Source organism: Hemiscyllium ocellatum, chromosome 26 (genome assembly GCF_020745735.1).
Source record: "Hemiscyllium ocellatum isolate sHemOce1 chromosome 26, sHemOce1.pat.X.cur, whole genome shotgun sequence".
Lineage (NCBI taxonomy): Eukaryota > Metazoa > Chordata > Chondrichthyes > Orectolobiformes > Hemiscylliidae > Hemiscyllium > Hemiscyllium ocellatum.
Window position 1 is genome coordinate 53,995,895 of NC_083426.1, and position 22,807 is coordinate 54,018,701.

Here is a 22,807-nt window from a genome sequence, read left to right on the forward strand (position 1 = left end):
CCCTACAAAGTTATTCTTTTCCCTTTAATATACTTAAAGAACATCTTTGGATTCACCCTAATCTTCTTAGCCAAGGCTATCTTGTGTCCCCCTTTTACCCTCCAGATATCCTTCTTCACTAAATATTGTTGCCAAAGAAGCAATTAGATCATATTAAGGTTTGTGTGAAGATTTGTAGCTCGGGTGCTCGTTGTTGTGGTTCTGTTCGCCGAGCTGGAAGTTTTTGTTGCAAACGTTTCGTCCCCAGGCTCGGGGACGAAACGTTTGCAACAAAAACTTCCAGCTCGGCGAACAGAACCACAGATCATATTAAAACATAAACATTTCACTAACAACAAACCCTGGAGTCCTTGTCATTCCTGGGTTTGTGTATTCATTCATGGGATATGGGAGTCACTGGCTGGGCCAGCATTCATTGTCTGTCTTTAGTTGCCCGTGAGAAAGTGGTGGTGAACTGCTTTCTTGAACTGCTCCAGTCCTTGTGCTGTAGATAGACCTACAATGCTGATAGGCAGGAAATTCAATGATTTTGACCCAGCAAAACTGAAGGCGTAGTGATGTATTTTGGGATGGTGAGTGGCTTGAAGAAAAACTTGCTGGTGGTGGTGTTCCCATATATCTGCTGCCCTTGTTGGTGGGTGTGGTTGTGGGTTTGGAAGGCACTGTCTAAGGCTCTTTGATGAATTTCGCCAGTGCATATTGTATATAGTAGGATCACAAAGGCCGACCTCCCATCTATAGAATCCATCTACCAGGCCCGCTGTCAAGGAAAGGCCGCCAGCATTCTCAAAGTATCCCACCCTGGCAATATTTTTCTACAACCTCTACCATCGGGGAGAAGGTACAGAAGCCTGAACACATGCACCAGCCAGTTTCGAAATAGTTTCTACCCTACTGTTTTTAGAATACTGAATGGATTCACAAACTCTTAACATTCGTCTGTACCTGTGTTTTGGTTTTTCCCACTGTTTACCTATTATTTACTTATCTCTGCTATTTAACTCTGTGATCTGCCTGTATTGCTCGCAAGGCAAAGCTTTCCACTGTGTCTCAGTACACGTGACGATAAATTCAATTTAATTCAATAGTACACACTGTTGCTACCGAGCATCGGTGATGGAGGGAGTGGATGTCTGTGGGTGCTACGCCAAACAAGTGGGCTACTTTATCTTGGATTGTATATTGTAAACTGCTTTCAACTAGGCAAATGGGAGTTTTCCATTATGCTTCAGCCTTGTCCCTTACAGATGGCGAATAGGCTTTGAGTAGTCAAGTCATGATCCCTAGCCTCTGATGTTCTTGTCTCCACAGTATTTTTATGGTTTGTCCAGTCCAGTGTGTGGTCAGTGGTAACTCCCAGGATGGTGTTGGTTTTCAACAGGAGATGTCACAGTGAAATTGGCTCTGTCACAGTCACTCACCTCCTATTGGAGGGATCACTTGGTCCAGTAATTTCATGCTTGTTCGTTTCCAGATTTTTTTGATGATGGTTCTCAGTTCCTCATTCGATTGTTCAAAATTTCCTGTTGAGAAAAAGAATAAAACAGATAACTCCACATTCATGGCACCATAACAACTAACTAATTAACCCTCAGTCCTGACATACACTAGTAAGTATGTGCAAAACCTTCATAAACTCACTCCCCACCTCTGTATGTGTGGATGCCGTGTCTGAGTGACAGTTTACATGTCAGTAATCCCTGCTCCCACTGTGTGTATGTTAGAGAATAAGTTTAAAAGTGAGTGTATGTGTGAGCACATATGAATGTATGCAGGAGCAAGTGTGTGAGTATGTGCATGTCTCTATGAGTGAGTGTACGTGTTTGTAATCCCCACTTGCACAGTATGCATTTGAGTGTGTAGGTTTTAAAAGTGTGTGTGTGTGTGTGAGGAAGTACATGTGAAAGTCATTGTGTGAGACAGTGCTTGTGCCATTGCATGTGTGAGCAGTGTAAGTGTAGGAGCATGTGAATGTCAGTATTTGTGAATGTGTATGTCTGTGTGTACATTTGTGTGTGTGTGAAAGCACTTGAGTTTACTAAGATTGAGAATGCGTGTCGTTGTGTGTATTTGTGTGCGCACTTGTGTGTGAGAGAAAGTGTTAAAGAGAGTGTGTGTGTGAGCCTGAGTATCACCTAGCTCCCATGGGTCTATACTTCCCGGCACTGGATGGAATAGTTAGAGTCTCTGGCCTGCCTATCAGAGAGCTGCTCAAATCCTGATTGGGCCAGGAGTGACAAGAGGAACAGAAGCACACTCACTGGCCGTAACTCAGAGGTGGCAATGAGCAGCTCCAGATCACTTACTCCCTCAGGTGCACTGACAGTCCCCCTTTCTACTCCCACAGTGGCTCCGGAGGACATCGGGAACATCCACCCTATGTGTAACCAACATCTCCTTCGGGGTTCTGCATTGATTTTCTTCTTTCTCTGATGTGGGCATCACTGGCTGAATGACCATTTGTTGCCCAGGCAGGTGGCAAGTATCCCATCACACTCCTTTACTGTCCATCCCTAATTGCCCAGAGGGCAATTAAGAGTCAACCACATGAAGGCAGATGTAGACCAGAGTGGGTAAGGATGGCAGTTTCCTTCCCAAAATGGCATTGGTAAACCATACGGGCTTTTCTGACAATCAACATGCAACAAGATCTGGATAATATCCAGGCTTGATCTGAGAAGTGGCAGGTAATATTCGTATCACACAAATGCCAGGCTATGACTATCACCAGTAAGAGACAATCTAACCATCGTCCCACTACATTCAATTTTGTTACAATCTCTGAATCTCCCAGCATCAACATTGTGAGGGGTTGTCCTCGACCAGAAACTCAACTGGACTCACCATATAAACACATAAATAACAGCTGGTCAGAGGCTAGGAATACAGGAGTGAGTAACTCACCTCCTGACCCACCCCAAATCTTGTCCACCATCAACAAAACGCAAGTCAGGAGTATGATGGAATACTCCCCATCTAGGAGTGCAGTGCCAACAACACTCAAGAAGCTTTAATACCATCCAGGACAAAGCAACCCGCTTGATTGGCACGAGACCCACAAGCATCTAGTCCTTCCACCACTGATGCTCAGTAGCAGTAATGTGTACTATCTACATGATGCACTGCAGAAATTCAACAAAGATCCTCAGACAGCACCTTCCAAACCCATGACCACTTCCATCTAGAAGGATAAAGGCAGCAGATACACGGGAACACCATCATCTTCAAGTTCCCCTCTAAGCCCCTCACCTTCCCGACTTGGAAATATATCGCCGTTCCTTCACTGTCACCGTGTAAAAATCCTGGAATTCCCTCCCTAAGGACATTGTGGGTCAACCCACAGCAGGTGGACTGCAGCAGTTCAAGAAGGCAGCTGAACACCACATTCTCTAGGGCAACTAGGGACAAGCAATTAATGCCAGCCAGTCAGCAACACCCACATCCCACATAATGAATTTTAAAAATGGTCACCTTTCGATATTTAAATTCCAGATTTTTATTGAATGCAAATGCACCATCTTCCATACTGGGATTTGAACTTGGGTCCCCAAAGTATCACCTGGGTCTCTCAATTAGTAGGTAAAAACAGTGACTGCAGATGCTGGAAACCAGATTCCGGAATAGAGTGGTGCTGGAAAAGCACAGCAATTCAGGCAGCATCCGAGGACCAGGAAAATCGACGTTTCGGGCAAAAGCCCTTCATCAGGAATATAGGCAGAGAGCCTGAAGGGTGGAGAGATAAATGAGGGGGGTGGGGGGGTGGGGGGGTGGAGAAAGTAGCATAGAGTACAATAGGTGACTGGGGGTGGGATAAAGGTGATAGGTCAGGGGGGAACGTAGCAAAGACTACAATGGGTGGATGGGGGTGGGGATAAAGGTGATAGGTCGGGGGGAGGGTGGAGTAGATAAGTGGAAAGGAAGATAGGCAGGTAGGACAGGTCATGGGGACAGGAAGTTTGGAACTGGGGTGAGGTGGGGGAAGGGGAAATGAGGAAACTGGTGAAGTCCACATTGATGCCCTGGGGTTGAAGTGTTCCGAGGTGGAAGATGAGGCGTTCTTCCTCCAGGCGTCGGGTGGTGATGGAGCGACAGTGAAGGTGGCCCAGGACCTCCATGTCCTCGGCAGAGTGGGAGGGGGAGTTGAAATGTTGGGCCACAGGGCGGTGTGGTTGATTGGTGCGGATGTCCTGGAGATGTTCCCTAAAGCGCTCTGCTAGGAGGCGTCCAGTCTCCCCAATGTAGTCCAGCAATAATACCACAAAGCCATTCCACTTCTTAAAGTGTCAAATCTAGTGTCTTGATATATTGGTGATCTGGCTCGCACTCTCATTGAGGATGGGGACCTTTATTCAGCTTCCTCCTCTGGCTTGTGATTTAAGGGTCTATTCACAACTAGAAATGGCAGGACTGCAGAACTTTGGTCTAGCCCATTAATTGTTTTATTCTCCATGGCTTGATGGAAATGGTGTGGTAGAGGAAATGCTGGGCCATGAGGTTACAGATTTTGGTTGAATTCAATTCTGCTTTTGCTGATGGCCCACAGTGTCTCCTGGATAGTACAGTCTTGAGTTGCTAGATCTGTTCTTTAACACAGTGGTAGTGCCACAACATGATGGAGGGTGTTCTCAATGTGAAGATGGGACTGTGCTAAGATCAATCCTATCAAAACTGTCATAAATAGATCCAAGAGACAAAGACTAAATAGATTCTTCCCTTATTTTGGTTCCCTGACCACCTGCTGCAGAACTAATCCAGCAGCTATGTCCTTTAGGACCTGACCTACTCAGTTAGCAGTGGTGCTACCAAGCAATACTTGGTGATGAACATTGAAGTCTTACACCCAGATTACAGTCTGCACCTTGTTACCCTCAGTGCTTCCTCCAAGTGATGTTCAACATGAAGGAGCACCGATTTATCAACTGGAGGGGGTGTAGTGAATGATCATCTGCAGGATTGTACATGTTTGGAGCTGCTGCCATGAGGTTTCATGGGGTTTGGAGTCAATGTTGAGGACTCCCAGGGCAATTCCCCTTTCACCATATCCCACTGTGCCACCACCTCTGCTGGGCCTGTCTAGTTAGTGGGACAGGACTTATCCAGGGATGGTGATGTGGTCTCTGGGACATTGTCTGTAAAATATGACTCCATATGCTAGGCTGTTGCTTTGCCTGTCTATAAGACAGCTCTCCAATTTTGGCATAAATCTCCTGATCCTGGTGAGGAGGAATTTACAGGGTCAACGAGATTATGTCTTTCGTTTACAGTAATGAGGTCAGAGCAAGATAGGTATCATTTCATTCAAAAGTTCCACAGCAGTTTTGATACAACTGAGTGTCTTGTTCAGCTATTGCAGAGGATAATTAAGGTCAACCACATTGTTGTGGGTCAGCAGTCATGAAAAGGCCAAGCCAGCTTCGAATGACAGATCTCCTTCCCAAAAGGACGGGACAGAACCACATAGGTTTTAACAATAGTCATTTCATAGTCAGCATTATTGAGACTTGACTAACTTTTTATTCCAAATAAATCTCCCGATACTCAGGTGAGATTTCAACTCAGATTTCTAGATTATGAGCTCAGGGCTCTATTAAAAGTCCCACCGTGCTGCATGTTCCTGATGGAAACCCTGCTGTTTCTAGTTCTGATACTGTGGGCTCACAACCATATCACAAGCCCATACTCAGTAGGAATGGGTCAACAAGCAATCTCCTAAATAGCCTTGCTTCATCTTTAACTGCCTTTGTCAGTTTACACCCAAGAGATGTTCACCATCAGCACAAGTTCTCCTACCTTCAGTTTTAATTTTCAGAGCTGTTCGTACCAGGGCAAAGAGCGTGGCATTGAAGGTGACTGTGCCATCACTGTTCATGGGCATGTTCATAGACACCAAACGCTGGGGAAGATACAGAGAATGGAGAGGTCAGCAGTAGGAGGGTCAGTAAACTCAGAAAAACACTACACAAACTGGAGCTCAGAAAAATGCATCAACTGTTCAGGTGGATGTGAAAACTCCCGTGACAGCATGGAAGGGGAAGCTGTACATGCCCTGGGATGCCAGGAAACACTAACAGAGCTAGAGCTAAGGCAGCAAGGAAAGAGCTTTGAGATACTGCTTGGACCTTGAGCTGGGATCCTGTGCCTCAGCAAAAGGTGTCCCTTGCTGGTCTACCCTGCAAGGGAAGCCAGTGCATTGGAGAGGTGCCACCATAGTTCAAAAGGATTGCTGGATGCCACATGCCAATGTCCAGGAAGGAAGGGTGCTTAGTGTCCATGGATCATGCAATGTGGTCACAGCCAATGTAGAGGTCATTCAGAGCAAGTGGTGAGCTGAATCCACCAAGTACAGTACCCATTCTGGTTTCCATCTCGCATTTTCCCGACACTGAGCTTGTTTGGCAAGTTGAGGAAGACATTGGCACGGTGGCACAGTGGTTAGCACTGCTGCCTCACAGCGCCAGGGACCTGGGTTCAATTCCCACCTCAGGCGACTGACTGTGTGGAGTTTGCACGTTCTCCCCGTGTCTGCGTGGGTTTCCTCCGGGTGCTCCGGTTTCCTCCCACAGTCCAAAGATGTGCGGGTCAGGTGAATTGGCCATGCTAAATTGCCCGTAGTGTTAGGTAAGGGGTATGGGTGGGTTGCGCTTCGGCGGGTCGGTGTGGACTTGTTGGGCCGAAGGGCCTGTTTCCACACTGTAAGTAATCTAATCTAATCTAAACATTCTGGTCTCCTTCCTATCAGAAGGATGTTGTGAAACTTGAAAAGGGTTCAGAAAAGATTTACAAGGATATTGCCAGGGTTGGAGAATTTGAGCTGTGGGGAAAGAGTGAATAGCCTGGTGTGTTTTCCCTGGAACATCGAAGGCTGAGGGGTGATGTTATGGAAGCTTATAAAGTCATGAAGGTCATGGAAAGGGTAAATGGGCAATGTCTTTTCTCTGGGGTGGGAGAGTCCAGAACTAAAGGGCATTGGTTTAGGGTGAGAGGGGAAAGATATAAAAGAGACCTAAGGGGCAAACTTTTTCACACAGACGATGGTACATGTATGAAATGAGCTGCCAGAGGAAGTGGTGGAGACTGTTACAGCATTTAAAAGGCAGCTGGATGGGTATATGAATAGGAAGGGTTTAGAGGGATATGGGCCAAATGCTGGCAAATGGGATTAGATTGGGTTGGGATATCTGGTCGGCATGGACGAGTTGGACCAAAGAGTCTGTTTCCGTGCTGTACAACTCTATGACTCTAATGACGTGAGTTGTATTGACAAAGCATTTAACAATCAATAATCCCTGTCAATTAGGATCTCACCACTGCCTCATCATAATCTCACCCCACTATTTGGGAAAAGCATAAACAATGAAGTGAGAGGTTCCTGACATTGAGATGGGCTGAGCCAGGCTTCTTGTCCGATCCTGGCACACATTTCACCATATCCCAGCAATGTCCAGAGCTGTTCCAAAGAAGGGTCACTGGACTCAAAAGGTTAACTCTGTTTTGTCTTCACAGATGCTGCCAGACCTGCTGAATTTCTTCAGTATTTTGGGTTTTTTTTTGTGTGTTTCACCATAGTCCTATAATTCAATTCCTATAATTCCACCTGTACTCATCTTCCTCAACCTTGGAATTCCATAGAATCTCTACAGTATGCCACCCAGACCCACTCCCTACATTACCCCTGACTAACACACCTAGTCTACACATCCTTGAACACTACGGACAAGTTAGCATGGCCAATTCACCTGACCTACACACCTTTAGACTGTGGGAGGAAACCAAAGCACCCGGAGGAAACCCACGCAGACACAGGGCGAACTCCACACAGACAGTTGCCCGAGACGGGATTTGAACTCGAATCCCTGGCGCTGTGAGGCAGCAGTGCTAACCACTGATCAGGAATAGTCAGCACAGATTCGTTAGAGGGAGATCCTGAATAATAGAGTTTTCAAAAGGTGATGGAATATATTGATGAGGGTAGTGCAGTTGATATTGTAACAGACTTCAGTAAGGCCTTTGACACAGTCCCACACAGAAGGCTGTTCCAAAAGGTAAAGTCCCATGGGATCCAATGCAAATTGGCAAACTGGATCCAAAATTGGTTTAGAAATAGGAGGCAAGGGGTTGTTTTTGTGACTGGAAGCTTGTGACCAGTGTTGTACCATAGGGATTGGTGTTGGAACCCTTGCTATGTACATTATTAATGACTTGGATGTCAATGTAGAAGGTTTAATTACTAAATTTGCAGATGACAAGAAAACTGGAGATGTTCTTGATAGTGAGAAGGATGGTCTCAGGCTACAGACTGATATTGATCAGCTGCTAAATTGGACAGACCAATGGCAGATGGAATTTAATTCATATAAATGCAAGGTGATGCAATTTGGGAGGTCTCATAAGGGAAGGATATACATAATGAATGGTGGGTCTCTCTGGAGTACTGAGGAACAAAGGGAACTTGGTGTACTAGTCCATAGATCCTTGAAGGTGTCAGCTCAGCTAGACAGGGTGGTGAAGAAGGCATACAGGATGCTTGCCTTCATTAGCCAAGGTGTAGAATATAGGAGCAAATAAGTCTTGTTTCAACCTTATAAAATATTGGTTAGCCACAGATGGAATACTGTGTGCAGTCCTGGTCACCACAATAGGAAGGACGTGATGTGATTGCAGTGGAATGTTGCAGGATTTCCTCAGGATTTTGCCTGGGATAGAAAGTCTCAGTTATGAGATCAACTGGCTTTGCTTTTCTTGGGGCAGAGGAGGCTGAGGGGGACGTCTGATTGAGGTATAGAGAATTATGAGAGGCATACACAGAGTCGAACTTGGAATCTCTACCCCATGGCAGATGTGCATTAGTTTAAGGTGAGGAGTGGTTTAGAAGAGATCTGGGGAAAAATTGTTCAAACACAAGGTGGTAGAAATAGGCAATGTGCTACCTGAGAGGGTGGTGGAGCAGCATTTAGGAAGCATCTGAATGAGCACTTAAAATGACAAGGCATAGCAGTCTATGGACCAAAAGCAGGGAATTGGCATTTGTGCAGTTTGGTGTTTGTTGGTCAACACTGATGTGATGGACCAAAGGGTTTGTTGCTATGCTATATGACTCTGAGTAACTCATCCTCCACAGCTTTAGTGCTCAATTGCTTTGCCCAGTCCATAAGGAGATTGAAGTCACTCAAAGATAACTCTATTATCCATGCTATATATTTCTCTTATCTCCTGATTAATACCTCACACTACTACTACTACTACTTGGTGGCCTAGAAATAATTCCAACCAATATCTGCTGGCCCTTGCTGTTTCTTAGCTCCACCCAAACAGATCACACGCATTATTCTTCTGATCCAAAATCATTCCTTACTGTTGTACCTATCCCACCTCCTTTTCCTTCTTGTCTGTCCCTCTTAAATGTCCAATATGCTCATATAGCGTTCTCAGCCGTGGTCCTGTAATGGCTGGTCCATTTTAATTTCTCAATCAAATCATCCAAGAGGGTGCAAGGTCAGAGAAAGGGATGCAGGGAGGGAGAATTGTGAAGGTGGGTAAAAGGGAGGACTACTGGTCGAGGAACTGAACACAGAAGCAGAGGTAAAGGAGCTCAGCATTGTGCTGAGGCTGAAATGTGAGTGTACCAAAATGAAACTTAGAGATTTGCTGAGGACCAAGTCAGTCAGTGAGAAGGTCACAGGGTGTCATTAATACCCAGCATGGGGGGTGATCAGTAAAAGGGATGGGGTCAGAGGGAAGGAAAGGTAGGTTCCAGAGGGGCACAGTTCCATATAATACTCACAGGCTGGTGAATCTTGTGATAATTAAAATGTGAAAGGAAGATAAAAAATGGATTGTTTAAGTATCGGATGAGGTGAAGGATGAAGGGAACCTGTTGGAGAAAAGCTGTGACACAGGGTAAGTTGGTGCTGCTTAAGGCAGTGATTAATAGTGATCATGTGGTGGCACATTGACAGTTCATCTGAGGAAGCAGCGAGGACAGTGATTCAAGAATGTTTAATGTCTTGGATATATCTATAATTATAAGACCATAAGACAAAGGAATTGAAATTAGGTCATTCACCCCATCGAGTCTACTCCGCCATTCAATCATGGCTAACAAGGTTCTCAACTCCATTCTCCTGCTTTCTCCCTGTAACCCTTGATTCCCTTGACAATCAAGAACCTATCTATCTCAGTCTTAAATATACTCAATGCCTTCTGTGGCAATGAATTCCATAGATTCCCCACTCTCTGGCTTAAGATATTTCTCTTTATCTCCATCTTAAAAGGTCGTCCCTTTACTCAAAGGCTCTACCCTCAGGTCTTAGTCTCTCCTATCAATGGAAACATTTTTCCAACATCCACTCTATTTAGGTCGTTCAGTATTCTGCATGTTTCAATTAGATCCTCCCACATCCTTCTAACCTCCATCGGGTATAGACCCAGAATCTTCAAACGTTCCTCATATGTTAAGCTTTTCATTCCTGAGATCATTCTTGTGAACCTCCTCTGAACACACTCCAGGGCCAGTACATCCTTCCTGAGATATGGGGCCCAAAACTGTGCGCAATACTCCGAATGTGATCTGACCAGAGCCTTATACAGCGTCAGGCGTACATCCCTGCTTTTATATTCAAGTCCTCTCAAAATAATTGCCAACATTGTATTTGTCTTCCTAATTACTGACTCAACCTGCAAGTTTACCTTAGAGACTAAAACTGATCTGGAGCTCTCAAATTTCTTCTGAATTTTCTCCCCATTTAGAAAATATTCCATGCCTCTACTCTTCCAACCAAGGTGCATGACCTCACACTTCCCCACATTATACTCCATCTGCCACATCCTTGTCCACTCTCCTAACCTGTCCAAATCCTTCTGCAGCCTCTTCATAACCGCAATGCTACCTGTCCCTCTACTATCTTTGTATCATCTACAAACCTAGTCAGAATGCCCTCAGTTCCTTCATCTAGGTCTTATGTATAAAGTGAAATGTTGTGGTCCTAACACTGACCCTTGTGGAACACCACTTGTCACCAGCTGCCATCCTGGGAAGGGCCCCTTCATTCCCACTCTCTGCCTTCTGCCAGACAGCCAAACTTCTATCAATGCTAGCACCTTGCCTCTGACACCATGGGCCCATATCTTACTCAGAAGCTTCCTGTGTGGCCCCTTGTCAAAGGCCTTCTTGAAGTCCAGGTAGATAACATCCATTGGCTCTCCTTGGTCTAACCTGCTCATTCCCTCCTCAAAGAATTCTAACAGATTTGTCAGGTATGACATCCCTTTGTTGATACTGTGCTAACTTTGCCCTATTTTACCATAACTTCCAAGTTTTCAGAAATCTCATCCTTCACAACAGATTCCAGGATCTTACCCATGACCGAGGATAGGCTAATTGGTCTGTAATTTTCCGTCTTCTGCCTTACTCCTTTTTAAAGCGTTTGCGATTTTCCAGTCCTCTGGGACCCTCCCTGATTCCAACGATTCCTGAAAGATCAACACCCACACCCCCACAATCTCTTCAGCTATCTCCTTTCAAATTCTGGGGTGCAGTCCATCTGATCCAGGTTATTTATCCACCTTCAGGCCATTCAGTCTTTCTAATGCCTTCTCCTTGGTTCTGACCACCATACTCATCTCTTGAATTTTTGAGATATTATTTGTGTCTTCCACCATGAAGACTGACACAAAGTAATTATTTAGCTCCTCAGCCATTTCCTTGTTCCCCACTACTATCTCTCCAGCCCAATATCCACTTTTGCCTCTCCTTTGCCCTTTATATGTCTAAGGAAAGTCTTAAAGTCTTCCTTTATGTTACTGGCTAGCTTACCCTCGTATTTAATCTTTTCTCTCCTATTTCTTTTGTTGTTGACCTCTGTTGGTCTTTGTAAGCTTCTCAATCCTCCAGTTTCCAACTACCCTTTGCCACATTATGCTTTCTCTTTAGTTTTTGTGCTATCCCCTCACTTCCCTGGTCAGCCACGGTTGCCTCATCCTCCCTGTACCATGCTTCTTTTCCCTCGGGATGAATCTCTGCTGTGTCTCCTGAATTACTCCCAGAAACCCCTGCCGTTGCTGTTCCACTGTCTTTCCTGCTAGGCTGCTCTCTCCCAGTCAATTCTACCCAGCTCCTCCATCGTGCCTCTGTACTTACTTTTACTCAGCCGTAAAACCGTTACCTCTGATTCTATCTTCTCCCTCTCGAATTGCAGAGCAAATATAATCATATTATGATCATGCTTCATAAGGGTTCCTTCACCCTAAGCTCCCTTATCAGGTTTGCCTCACTGCACAACACTAAATCCAGCATCACCTGCTCCTTTGTGGACTCCACCACAAGCTGCTTCAAAAAGCCATCGCACAGACATTCCACAAATTCCTTTTCTTGCAATCCACTACCAACCTGGTTTTCCCAGTTTACCTGCATATGAAAATCCCCCAAGATCACTAGAAGCACGGCATTCCAACTCGAATTCTATCAACAAACACATCGAGTTAGACCCCATCTACCACCCCTGAGAAAAAAGAACAGGAAATGACATCACCAACCCAAAGAAACCCAAACATATACATAGAAAGCAGGAATCATGTACCTGAGGCCCACTGAAGATGTTCGAGTAAAAAGTGAGGTCTGCAGATGCTGGAGATCAGAGCTGAAAATGTGTTGCTGGTTAAAGCACAGCAGGTCAGGCAGCATCCAAGGAACAGGAAATTCGACGTTTCATGCTTTAACCAGCAACACATTTTCACCACTGAAGATGTTACCTAGTAGGGTGACGAAATGTCTGGAAATTAACCTCCCAGCTCAGGGAGCAAACCTACATCTAGAACCTCAACCTGACCTACAAATCTTTTCAAAACTCACCTCTCTGGCATATCTCCTTTAAGAACCTGCGTTTGATTTTGCCTTTTTTGCCAAGGGGGTGTTTATGGGGATTGTTGCAAGTATTTGGAACAGCATCATTAAGTTGCGATAGAGTCGACTGGGTTTATTCTAAATTCGGTTCTTTTGTTCATGTTTCATTCAGTAGTCTGTAAATAAATTCTGTTTTGTTTAAAACTGAGTGGTTAGGCCAGCTGCATCAATCCTGGAATATCCACTTTACACCTGCTTAAAACAAGTGGAAAAATTAGGGTCTGGGCTACCCTCTTCAAAAATCTTTTTAATAGAATCCCTACTGTGTGAAAACAGGCTATTCGGTCCAACAAGTCCACATCAACTCTCTGCAGAGCATAACACCCAGACTCAACCCCCTGTAACCCTGCATTTCCTAATAATAACCTACACATCCCTGGACACTATGTGCAATATACCATGGCAAATTCACCTAACCTGCACATCTTTGAACTGTGGGAGGAAACTGGAGCACCCAGTGGGAGGAAACCCATGCAGACACGGGGAGAATGTGTAAATTCCACACAGACAGTCACCTGTGGCTGGAATCATACCCGGTTGCCTGGTGCCGTGAGGCAGCAGTGCTAACCACTGAGCCACTGTTTTGAGGGGGTCTGACCTGGTCCATATAATTAGGAAAGTGCTATGGGTGTGGACATGGGTTTTTCTTGATATCTGATCAAACATGAGGAAAAATGAGGAACCAATGAAGACAAACAAACTCGAAGAGACAATGGACACACCACTGCAGTGAAGGGCAGAACCTCTTCAAGGTGGGAATTCCTGGATAAGAAGTGGCAGTGAATTAAACATTACCATAAAAGTTGGAAATCTGAAATCAAAGCAGTAAATGTAGAAAATACTCACTGGATCATGCAGGAACTGTGGTGAGAGAAAAAAAACAGTGTCTTCACAACACCTTGACTTGAACATCCAACATTAATAAACATCCCCGAAATCATTTTCCTGGGTTTTTAGAGAATCATGTTAATGTTTCTAAATTTAGAAGGAGCTGCTAATTGTACTAACACATCTGCAACCGCTGGACCACGATTCACCGCCCAGCCAACCAGTCATGTAGTGAATGAACAAAAGGAGCTCAGTCTGGCTGAATCCTACCTTACAGGCCACGCGGTGAGGGCAGAATTTGCCAAAGCCCAGAGGAGGCTGAATGCGACGGAGCAATGTCACAACATCCAGGTGTTTGATCCGTCCCCTGTGGCGAATGATCAAGAAAATCATCGAATAAGCATGTGCCTGACTGGGTGTGTCTGTGTGTGAAACAGAGTGTGTCTGTGAGTGTGGTGTGTGTGTCTATGTGTGAAACAGAGTGTGTCTGTGAGTGTGGTGTGTGTAACAGAGTGTGTCTGTGTGTGAAACAGAGTGTGTCTATGAGTGTGGTGTGTGTGTGTGTCTGCAAGCAGTGTATGTATAAAAGCATGGTGTGTGGCTGTGAATGATGTGTGTTTGTATGAGTGAGTGAGTGAGTGAGTGTGTGTGTGTGTGTGTGTGTGTGTGTGTGTGTGTGTGTGTGTGTGTGTGTGTGTGTGTGTGTGTGTGTGTGTGTATGAGTGAATGTGTGTGTGTGTGTGTGTGTGTGTGTGCGCGCGCACCTGAGAGTATGGTGTATGCCTAAGAGTGTGGGTGTCTGACAGTGTGGTGTTCATCAAATATGTACAGTATTTGTTCCTGTGTGAGATAGCGAGTGTCTGTGAGAGTGTGTGTCTATGATTGTGTATAAGAATGCGCGTAAATTTATACATAACAAATGTTTGTACATGTGTCTGTGAGTGTGTGCCTGAGTGTGTGAGAGAGAATTTGTTTTTGCAGCATGTTTGTATGAGATTTTCCCCGTGAGTGTGTCTGAGCGTGTATTCAACCAACTTACTTGGCCTCAGGATCATACTCGGCCCAAATCCTCTTAAATTCATCCAGGTGATGAGGGCCCAGAATGGACCAATCACGTGTCAGGTAATCAAAGTTGTCCATAATTACAGCTACAAACAGGTTAATAATCTGAAAAAGGATAACACTACTTAATATAAGGTGCAGTGTGCAACAGTGTATAATGTATGGCACAACGTGTAATGTATAACGCAGTATCTAATACATGGCACACTGTTTAATGAACAATGCAGGCACCAAGCTCATTGCATGGGACTGAGTCCTCTCTAATTGAGTGAATATACTGAGCCCTACACCATGAACCTGCTTAGGTAACCCTACACCAGGAATTCTACACTGAGAACTCTACCCTCGAAACCTACGATAGGAACCCGACACTACAAACCCTGTGTAGGAACTTACACTATGAGACCTACACTGGGGACCCACAACGGGAACTCTACAGAGGGAACACTGCACCAGGAAGCCTGCACTGGGAAACCTCCAATGGGAACCTTACACCAGGAACACTGCACTGTGAACCCTACACCAGGAACTCATATTGGAATCCTCACACTAGGAACCTACACCGGGAATCTCAGACCTGGAACCTACACCAGGAACCTCAGATGTGGAACCTACTCCAGTAATCTCAGACCTGGAACTTACATTTGGAACCCTGTGAATCATACATTGGGAACCCTTATCAGAATCCCTAACTAAGAATCAAAACCTTACACCAGAAGGAACATACAGTGAAAGTCCTACTCTGGGACTGTAAAGAAGGCATGTTACACTGGGATCCCTACATCATGAGATCCATACTGGAATCACTACATCACAAGGCCTATACTAGGAACATACACGGGTAAACCTACAGAGTGATCATTATACCAAGAACCCTGCACTGCGAATCCTACACTGGGAACCTATACCTGAAACCTTACCCCAGGAACCCTACACAGGGAACCTTACACTGGGAACTCTCTAGCAGGAACGTTACACCAGCAATCTGCATTGTAATCTACTCTGGGACCTACTCCGTACACACTAAAATTGCAATTCTATATAATCTGGTGTCATTAGGGCATAGCACATGCTCAGATATTATGACAAACAGTGAACCCTTTAGTCCACAGACTGTGGTGGTTTGAGAAAATGGCTCACTATCACCTTCTCAGAACAGTCTGGGATGGACAACAAATGCAACTAATCTGAGAACAAACTCTTCACATATCCATTCACCCAACCAGTCTATGGTCACACTTAACATCCAGAGCTCATAATCACAATGTCATGAGCCCATCTATTTCCATCTTCCTACAGACCTTTTTTCTCATTTACTGGACTGTCTGTCTCACGGTTCTCTGTGATCTCTGGAGACACCAATTAGCCCACTGAACCTGCTCTGGTACTTTTGGTAATTCATTTAACTCTGTCTCATTTGGTCATTGACTCTACTGCCATTGGAAAGAGTTTTTTTTAATTCACTCACAGGATGAAGCAGTGCTGGCCAGGCCAGTATTTATTGCCCATCTCTAATTGCCCAGAGGGCAGTTAAGAGTCAACCAATTGATGAGGATCTGGAATCACATGTAGGCCAGACCAGATTAGGATGGCAGTTTCCTTCCCTAAAAGACACTAGTGAACCAGATGGGTCTTTCTGACAATTGACAATGGACTCATCGTCATCCCTTTAATTCCAAATCTGCTGTGTTGGGATTTGAACCTGAGTCCTCAGGACATTACCTGGGTCTTTGGATTAACAGTTCAGTGAAAATGCAACTAGGCCAAGGCCTTGTTATATTCCCTACTAAATCATTTGAAATACCTCTATTAAGCTAACCTCTTCTGGCCTTGAAAATTGACCCCTGCTTCTCCTCGTATCAATTCAGACTCCTCCAGTCCCGGAATCTTGTCAGTAAATCCTTCCTACATCTTCTCAGGGGCCTTAATCATCTGCTGACAGTGGTATATAGAATAGGAGTCAATCCTTTCGCTCCTCCCATTAGGCCAGGCCAGAGGATTTGAGTATAGGAGTCGGAATGTTTTGCTGCAGTTAAGCTGCAGACCTTGGTGAGGTCACACCATGAGTATTGTGTGCTGCTGTGGGCTCCTAGTCTGAGGAAGGACTTTCTGGTTATTGAGGGAGTCCAGTGAAGGTTCATCAGACTGATTCCTGGGATGGCAGGACTGACACGTGAGGGAGGGCTGGGACGATTTGGTGTGTACTCGCTGGAATTTAGAAAAATGAGGAGAAACATATAAAATCCTGATGGGACTGGGCAGGCTCAATGCAGGGAGAATGTTCCTTTTTATTGGGAAGGTCCAGAATTAGGGGTCACAGTCTAAGAATAAGGGGTAAGCCATTCAGGACTGAGATGAGGAAGAATTTCTTCACTCAGAGAGTTGTGAACCTGTGGAATTCTCTCCCACAGGAAGCTGTTGGGGCCAGTTCATTAGATAGATTCAAGAGGGAGCTGAACATGGAACTTGTGGCTAAAGGGATTGAGGGTATGGAGAGAAAGCAGGAGCGAGATACTGAGATTGCACGATCAGCCTTGATCATATTGAATGCTGGTATAGGCTTGAAGGGCTGAATGGCCTGTTCCTACTCCTATTGTCTATGTTTCTAAGTTGTATCAGAGGTCTGTTGGTTGGGTGGGGGGGAGGGGCAAGATTTCAATCTGAACTTTGCTGGAGCCTTATGTAACCAGTGACCTCCCAGCCCTGACCTGCACTCACTATCTGTTATAAACCGTTTCTTTGACCTTATATCCAAACCCCAGATTACATTTTCCTGGTCTCTGTAGGTGCACCTTATTGAGGGAACTCCTGGGTGATTCTCACTTACCAAGAAAGCACAGAGCATGTAAAAACTGATGAAGTAGAAAATAGCAAAGTTGGTTCCACAGGTGTACTCTTCGCCAGGCTCGTAGTCAGATTCAGGGTCACAGAGTTTTCCAGGTCGGCAGGCCAGCATGATCTCCTGCCAAGCTTCACCTGTGGCACATCTAGAGATGACAACAATACAATCAGCCACTCCAGGGGACACCATATGGGCATTCAGGCTCAGGGTGAATGGTCAGATTTGGGGTGAGGGGTCAAGTGGGAGGGAGCAGGCAGTCAGGAGGCTGTGTTAGTCACAGCACCGAACAACCAGTCACAGGGTAAGTGAGCAATCAGGGAGCAAGGGGGCAGTTATCAACGGGTGGTGGGGGCAGTCATTCAGGGGTGAAGGGAGGAGTTGGGGCAGTCAATCGGGTGGGTGAAAGGGCAGTCAGGGGTGAATGGGCAAGGAGTCACTCACCTGAATAGCAGGAGCACAGCTTGTGGGAAAGTCTGGAAGTTATTATTGCGATTGATTTGTGCTCCATCCACATTGGCGATCTTACCAAAGACCTGATTAACAACAGAAGATGGCAGAGGTGAGAGAGATGTCTCTACAGGATTGCTGAGAAAGAATTTGGTTTCAAGATTACGGTGCATTAAGGTTTATGGACAGCATTAAGGTCTTTGTACAGCATTCATTTACAGTACGAACAGACTTGTGGAAATCTACATGTACATTAGAGGGTTAATAAGCACTTCCCTCAGCTGGATGTGGGGTTAATGGGGCCTGTGTCTTACCTGCATCCCAATGACAGCATAGATAAAGAACAACATCACAATCAGCAGAGCCACGTAGGGTAGAGCCTGTCAGAAAACAACAACAAAAGCACTGAATACTCCTCTCTAGAATGGGAAAAAAGACACATTGTGTTCAGGCTTCTCATCAATGTTTCTTGTGAAAGATTTTGCCAAAGTTTTTGACACAAGAATTTGACAAAATGTGTCCTTTTTCAGCAAAAGCCAGATCACGACGCTCTGTGGCCGAAGGCATGTATCCACTAGATGGTGAGAAGTCTGGTGCTGACCCAGCTCCCAACCGTCCCCTAGATCTGATCCCATTCTCTCATCGGGATGTCCATCCTTTTAGGTCACAGCCAGCCTCATTTACGGAGCTGTCACTGTTTCGATCAGGAGGAGGTGTATACAAACAAAGAGGAGGAGAAGACCTGTCAGCCCCCTCAGACTCCTGCCATTCAATAATATTGAGCTGATCAGAGGCATGGTTAACACACACTCAACCCAAAATGTTAACTCCATTTTACTCTCAACAGAGGCTGCCAGACCTATTTGTTTCAGGTTGCCAGCCTTGGTAGTTCGTTGTTTTATTTCTCTACTTATAAATTCAAACCCTCTCATGTTATATGATAACATTCTATAAGCTTTCCAATTACTTGGTCCCTGCAGGCTGTCCTTTTGCAATTCATGCACTAGGACACCCAGATCCCTCTGTATCTCAGAGCTCTGCAATCTCTCACCATTTGGATAAGTTGCTCTCAGATCTCGCAGAACTGCTGATTATTACAGTCTTTAATTGTTTCCTTCCTTTGCTGCTAAGCTTGTCACTGGCTGACAGTTGATTTGATTGGCCTTTTGCAGTTCAGTCTGTGATTGACTCACACGGCTGTGCTCTTATACCTGGAAGGACTTGATGAACGTCCACAGCAAAGTTCGAACCCCCTCTCCTCTGCTCAGCAATTTGACCAGGCGCATCACACGAAACAGACGGAAGAAGGAGATGGAGATACGGGAAGTATCCTCTGACTCCTGAGAAATCACCAAGAGAACACAGGTTACAAAAAGGGAGAGTATGGCTGTGTGCAAACTGCAAGGGATGAGTTAAGGGTCAAATAGGAGACTGCGGCTGGGAGTTGGAAGGCATTGATGGAGACAGTAAGATCAGATACAAAAAAACTAGGGATAAAGGCAGATCGGGACAGGGTGGGAAAGGTGTGGAGGCCAGGAAGGTTGAGGTTGGGTAACCATTGAGGCTAACAGGAATGGGTGATTGAGAGAGGCAGATTACATAATCACAAGAAAGCCCAAAGTGTTTTCCTATGACAATAACTTGCACAAAATAATGTCAATGTGTGTCTCAAGGTACTTCACAGGAACATGGTTAGAGAAACTTTCACCTGTGGCCACGTAAAATATTAGTGGGGGAGAGGAAGGGATGAGGGTTAGGAAAAAGTGATGAGTGCTCAGGGGAGGCTGTGAGTTTTAGGGAACTGACTGAAGGCTTGAGGGAAAGAGTCAGGGTTTGAGATCTCAGGAGAGGCTGCAAGGATCAAGAAGGGGGTGAGGACTTATGGCACGTGCAGACAGGAAGCCCTGGGGAGTGGGCAGTGAGTAATCTTGTCACTCTGGTATACACCAATATTGGCACTGGCTTAAGGGCACTCACCAACAATCCCAACAGGGGCAGAAAACCCAGCATACTTCAATGTGAGCAAAAGGTACAGGTACACCTGCTCCTGGTGTCTGCCTGAAAGCCAGGAATCAACGTGATACCAAAACAGCAAAGGAGGGGAACCAAGGGATTCTAGATCAGTTGACTGCGCACTTACTAATAATAAAGGAGTGTTTCACTAAAGTAAGTCAGTAAGTAAAGTCTCCATAGTCTCAGAGGATCACAGGGATGTTCTCTCATTACAGAGAGACGACTGGTGTTGAGCTTAACCATGCCTCAGGTGACAGTGAGGAGGGAGGACTTTGATGGCGACCTCAGCCTGAATGGGAACCAAACCCTGCAGTTTACCTACTCTCCATCATGAACCAGCCATCCAGCCAACTGAGCTAACCAGAAAGGTTGGTCACCAATATTCATGACGAACCCACTGACTCACACAGTTATCTAAACTATACATCCTCAAACCCTGCTTCCTGCAAGGACTAAATTCTATTTTTGCAATCTTTGTTGCACGTGTTCTGCAGATCCACACCTTCCACCAGGCTGCCTCTGATGCCCTCCTTTACCTCAGTTGAGGATTTCCCCAAGGTGGTTGACATGTCCAATCCATCTCCTACATTTCTGCCCATACCCATTCCCTTCCCTTCCCTCTCAGAACAACAATAGGATCCTCCTTGTGCTCACTTTCCATTCCACCAGTCTCTGCAATCAAAAGATCACCCTTCATAATTGCTGCCACCAGCAGGATACAACAACAAATTCATCCTTCCTTCCCCCATCACCATTCCATTCCATCTGTGATACTATGGTCCGCTCCTTAGTCACCCCTAAAACCATAGCCCCCTCCCACGTCACCTTCACAGAAGGCGTAACACATGCCCCCACTCCTTCCTCACCTTCCAAAGTTTCACTTGCACTTCTTTCAATCTGGTCAACTGCATTCACTGCTTGCAGTGTGGTCTTCTTTGCATTGGCAACAGCAAATGGAGACTAGGTGACTGCTTGTGGTACACCTCCACATGTCTATAGGAAATGACCCTGAATTCCCAGCTGCTTGCTATTTCAATAAACCATCTCACTCCCAGGCTACCATTTCTATCCTAGGGCAGCCACTGCATTCCAGCAAACTGGAAGAACAGCACCTCATTTTCCTTTGGCAGTTTAAACGATCAACTCCGTAACTTCAGATCATGACCTCTGTCTTCTGTTTGATGATGAAATAACTCCACAGAGGCTGGTATCCCATCACCGAGTCACCCTTTATCTACATGTGTGTAATACTTGCCACAGCTCCGGCTTCCTCAGAACCAGCTCTCAGACTGAACAGAACCCCTGTCACTCTTGTTTATATCTGTCAGCCAGGACTTCCTGATTGGACCAGGTTAACAGCCCCAATCTGGGAACTCATATTCTGCGAGGTCCAGCTCACTGACCTCATCACAATCATGACAGACGACACTGCTTAGATTCAGCAGAGTTGAAACGCTTGACAGCTATCATTAACAGCCACTCTAACAACTCTGGAGCTCTCTACAACCATTACCACTCCCTTTGCCTCTTGCTCTCTGACCAGTACACTTAGGTCAGTAAGCTTCAAGTAATCAGGAAGGAGGGATCACATCCGGAGTTAGACACAGACTGAGTGAGTATATGGGGAATTCAGTGCAGAGGGGAAGAGGTGCTTTTTACTTGTTTTTCTTTGGCTCATAGTCTGGGAGTTTTTTTTGAAAAGGTTAAACTGAAGCCCAGGGTCAGCGGCCTAGCACAAAACAACATGACATCACAAGAAAACCATAAGTTCATTGGTTGGAAATAGCTGCTAATTTGACTATCTATTATAGGGCACCTTCAAATTAAACAGGAGAAATATTTACAGATTACAGACTGGGTCTTTTCCCCAAGGTAAGGAATTCCAAACTAGAGGGCATAGATTTAAGGCAAGAAGGAAAAGATTTAAAAGGGACCTGGGGTGTGGGGGGCAGAGGGCTTGGGTGTATGGAATGAGCTGCCAGAGGAGATGGTGGATGCTGTTACAATTACAACATTTACCAGGCCTGTGGATGGGTATGACTCTAATCCAGTTTCTTCCAACAGTTCAAAGGTGTGCAGGTTAGGTGGATTGGCCATGCTAAATTTTCCCATATGTCCGGGGATGTGCAGTATAGGTGAATTAGCCAAAGTAGATATGGGAATAGGCTGGATGGTTGGGTCTGGGTGAGATGCTCTTTGGAGGGGCATTGTGGACTGAATGGACTGAATGGCCTCTTGCCAAACTGAAGAGATTCTATAATTCAAACCAGGGAATGGGAAAGTTACCTAGATGTTACGTTTCAGGAGGGAGACACACCCAGGAGACTAGGTCAAAATCATAGAATTCCCTCCCAAATGGAGTGTGTATCAACCCAAGTAGGTGGACTGCTGCAGTTTAAGAAGGCAGCTCACCCCCACCTTCTTAAGGGCAATTAGGGATGGGCTATACATGCTGGTCTTAAAGCATCGTCCATGTCCCGCAAAAAAAATGTTAAAAACGCCTTGTATTAAGTACAGTAAACTTGGTTTTAACAGGCCCCTTATGAACCGGCACTCTCAATAAACCAGTAAAAATTATATCCCTGTAATACTGGAAGTTTACTGCATTATTGTGATCTCATGATATCTGAGCAGTCAGTTCAAGGTGTAAGTGAGAAAGCTCTCTGCTGGTAAGTCTTATTTAAGGCAAAATGAATCTTCCTCACATTCTAACATAC

At 45.3% G+C, this 22,807-nt stretch overlaps 1 protein-coding gene across 2 annotated transcripts in view; it reads right to left on the reverse strand.

Annotated features, from left to right (window-relative positions):
* cacna1sa (calcium channel, voltage-dependent, L type, alpha 1S subunit, a) overlaps positions 1 to 22,807 on the reverse strand; it is a 227,286-nt gene that overhangs the window by 27,954 nt on the left and 176,525 nt on the right. For both annotated transcript variants that reach the window (XM_060845641.1, XM_060845640.1), the window contains 8 exons: positions 19,289 to 19,417; positions 18,392 to 18,457; positions 18,072 to 18,163; positions 17,616 to 17,775; positions 14,766 to 14,893; positions 13,997 to 14,093; positions 5,791 to 5,893; positions 1,422 to 1,523 (listed from right to left, as the gene is read on the reverse strand). In XM_060845641.1, the coding sequence (XP_060701624.1) occupies positions 1,422 to 1,523; positions 5,791 to 5,893; positions 13,997 to 14,093; positions 14,766 to 14,893; positions 17,616 to 17,775; positions 18,072 to 18,163; positions 18,392 to 18,457; positions 19,289 to 19,417 (877 nt within the window). The remainder of the gene's footprint in view (positions 1 to 1,421; positions 1,524 to 5,790; positions 5,894 to 13,996; positions 14,094 to 14,765; positions 14,894 to 17,615; positions 17,776 to 18,071; positions 18,164 to 18,391; positions 18,458 to 19,288; positions 19,418 to 22,807) is intronic.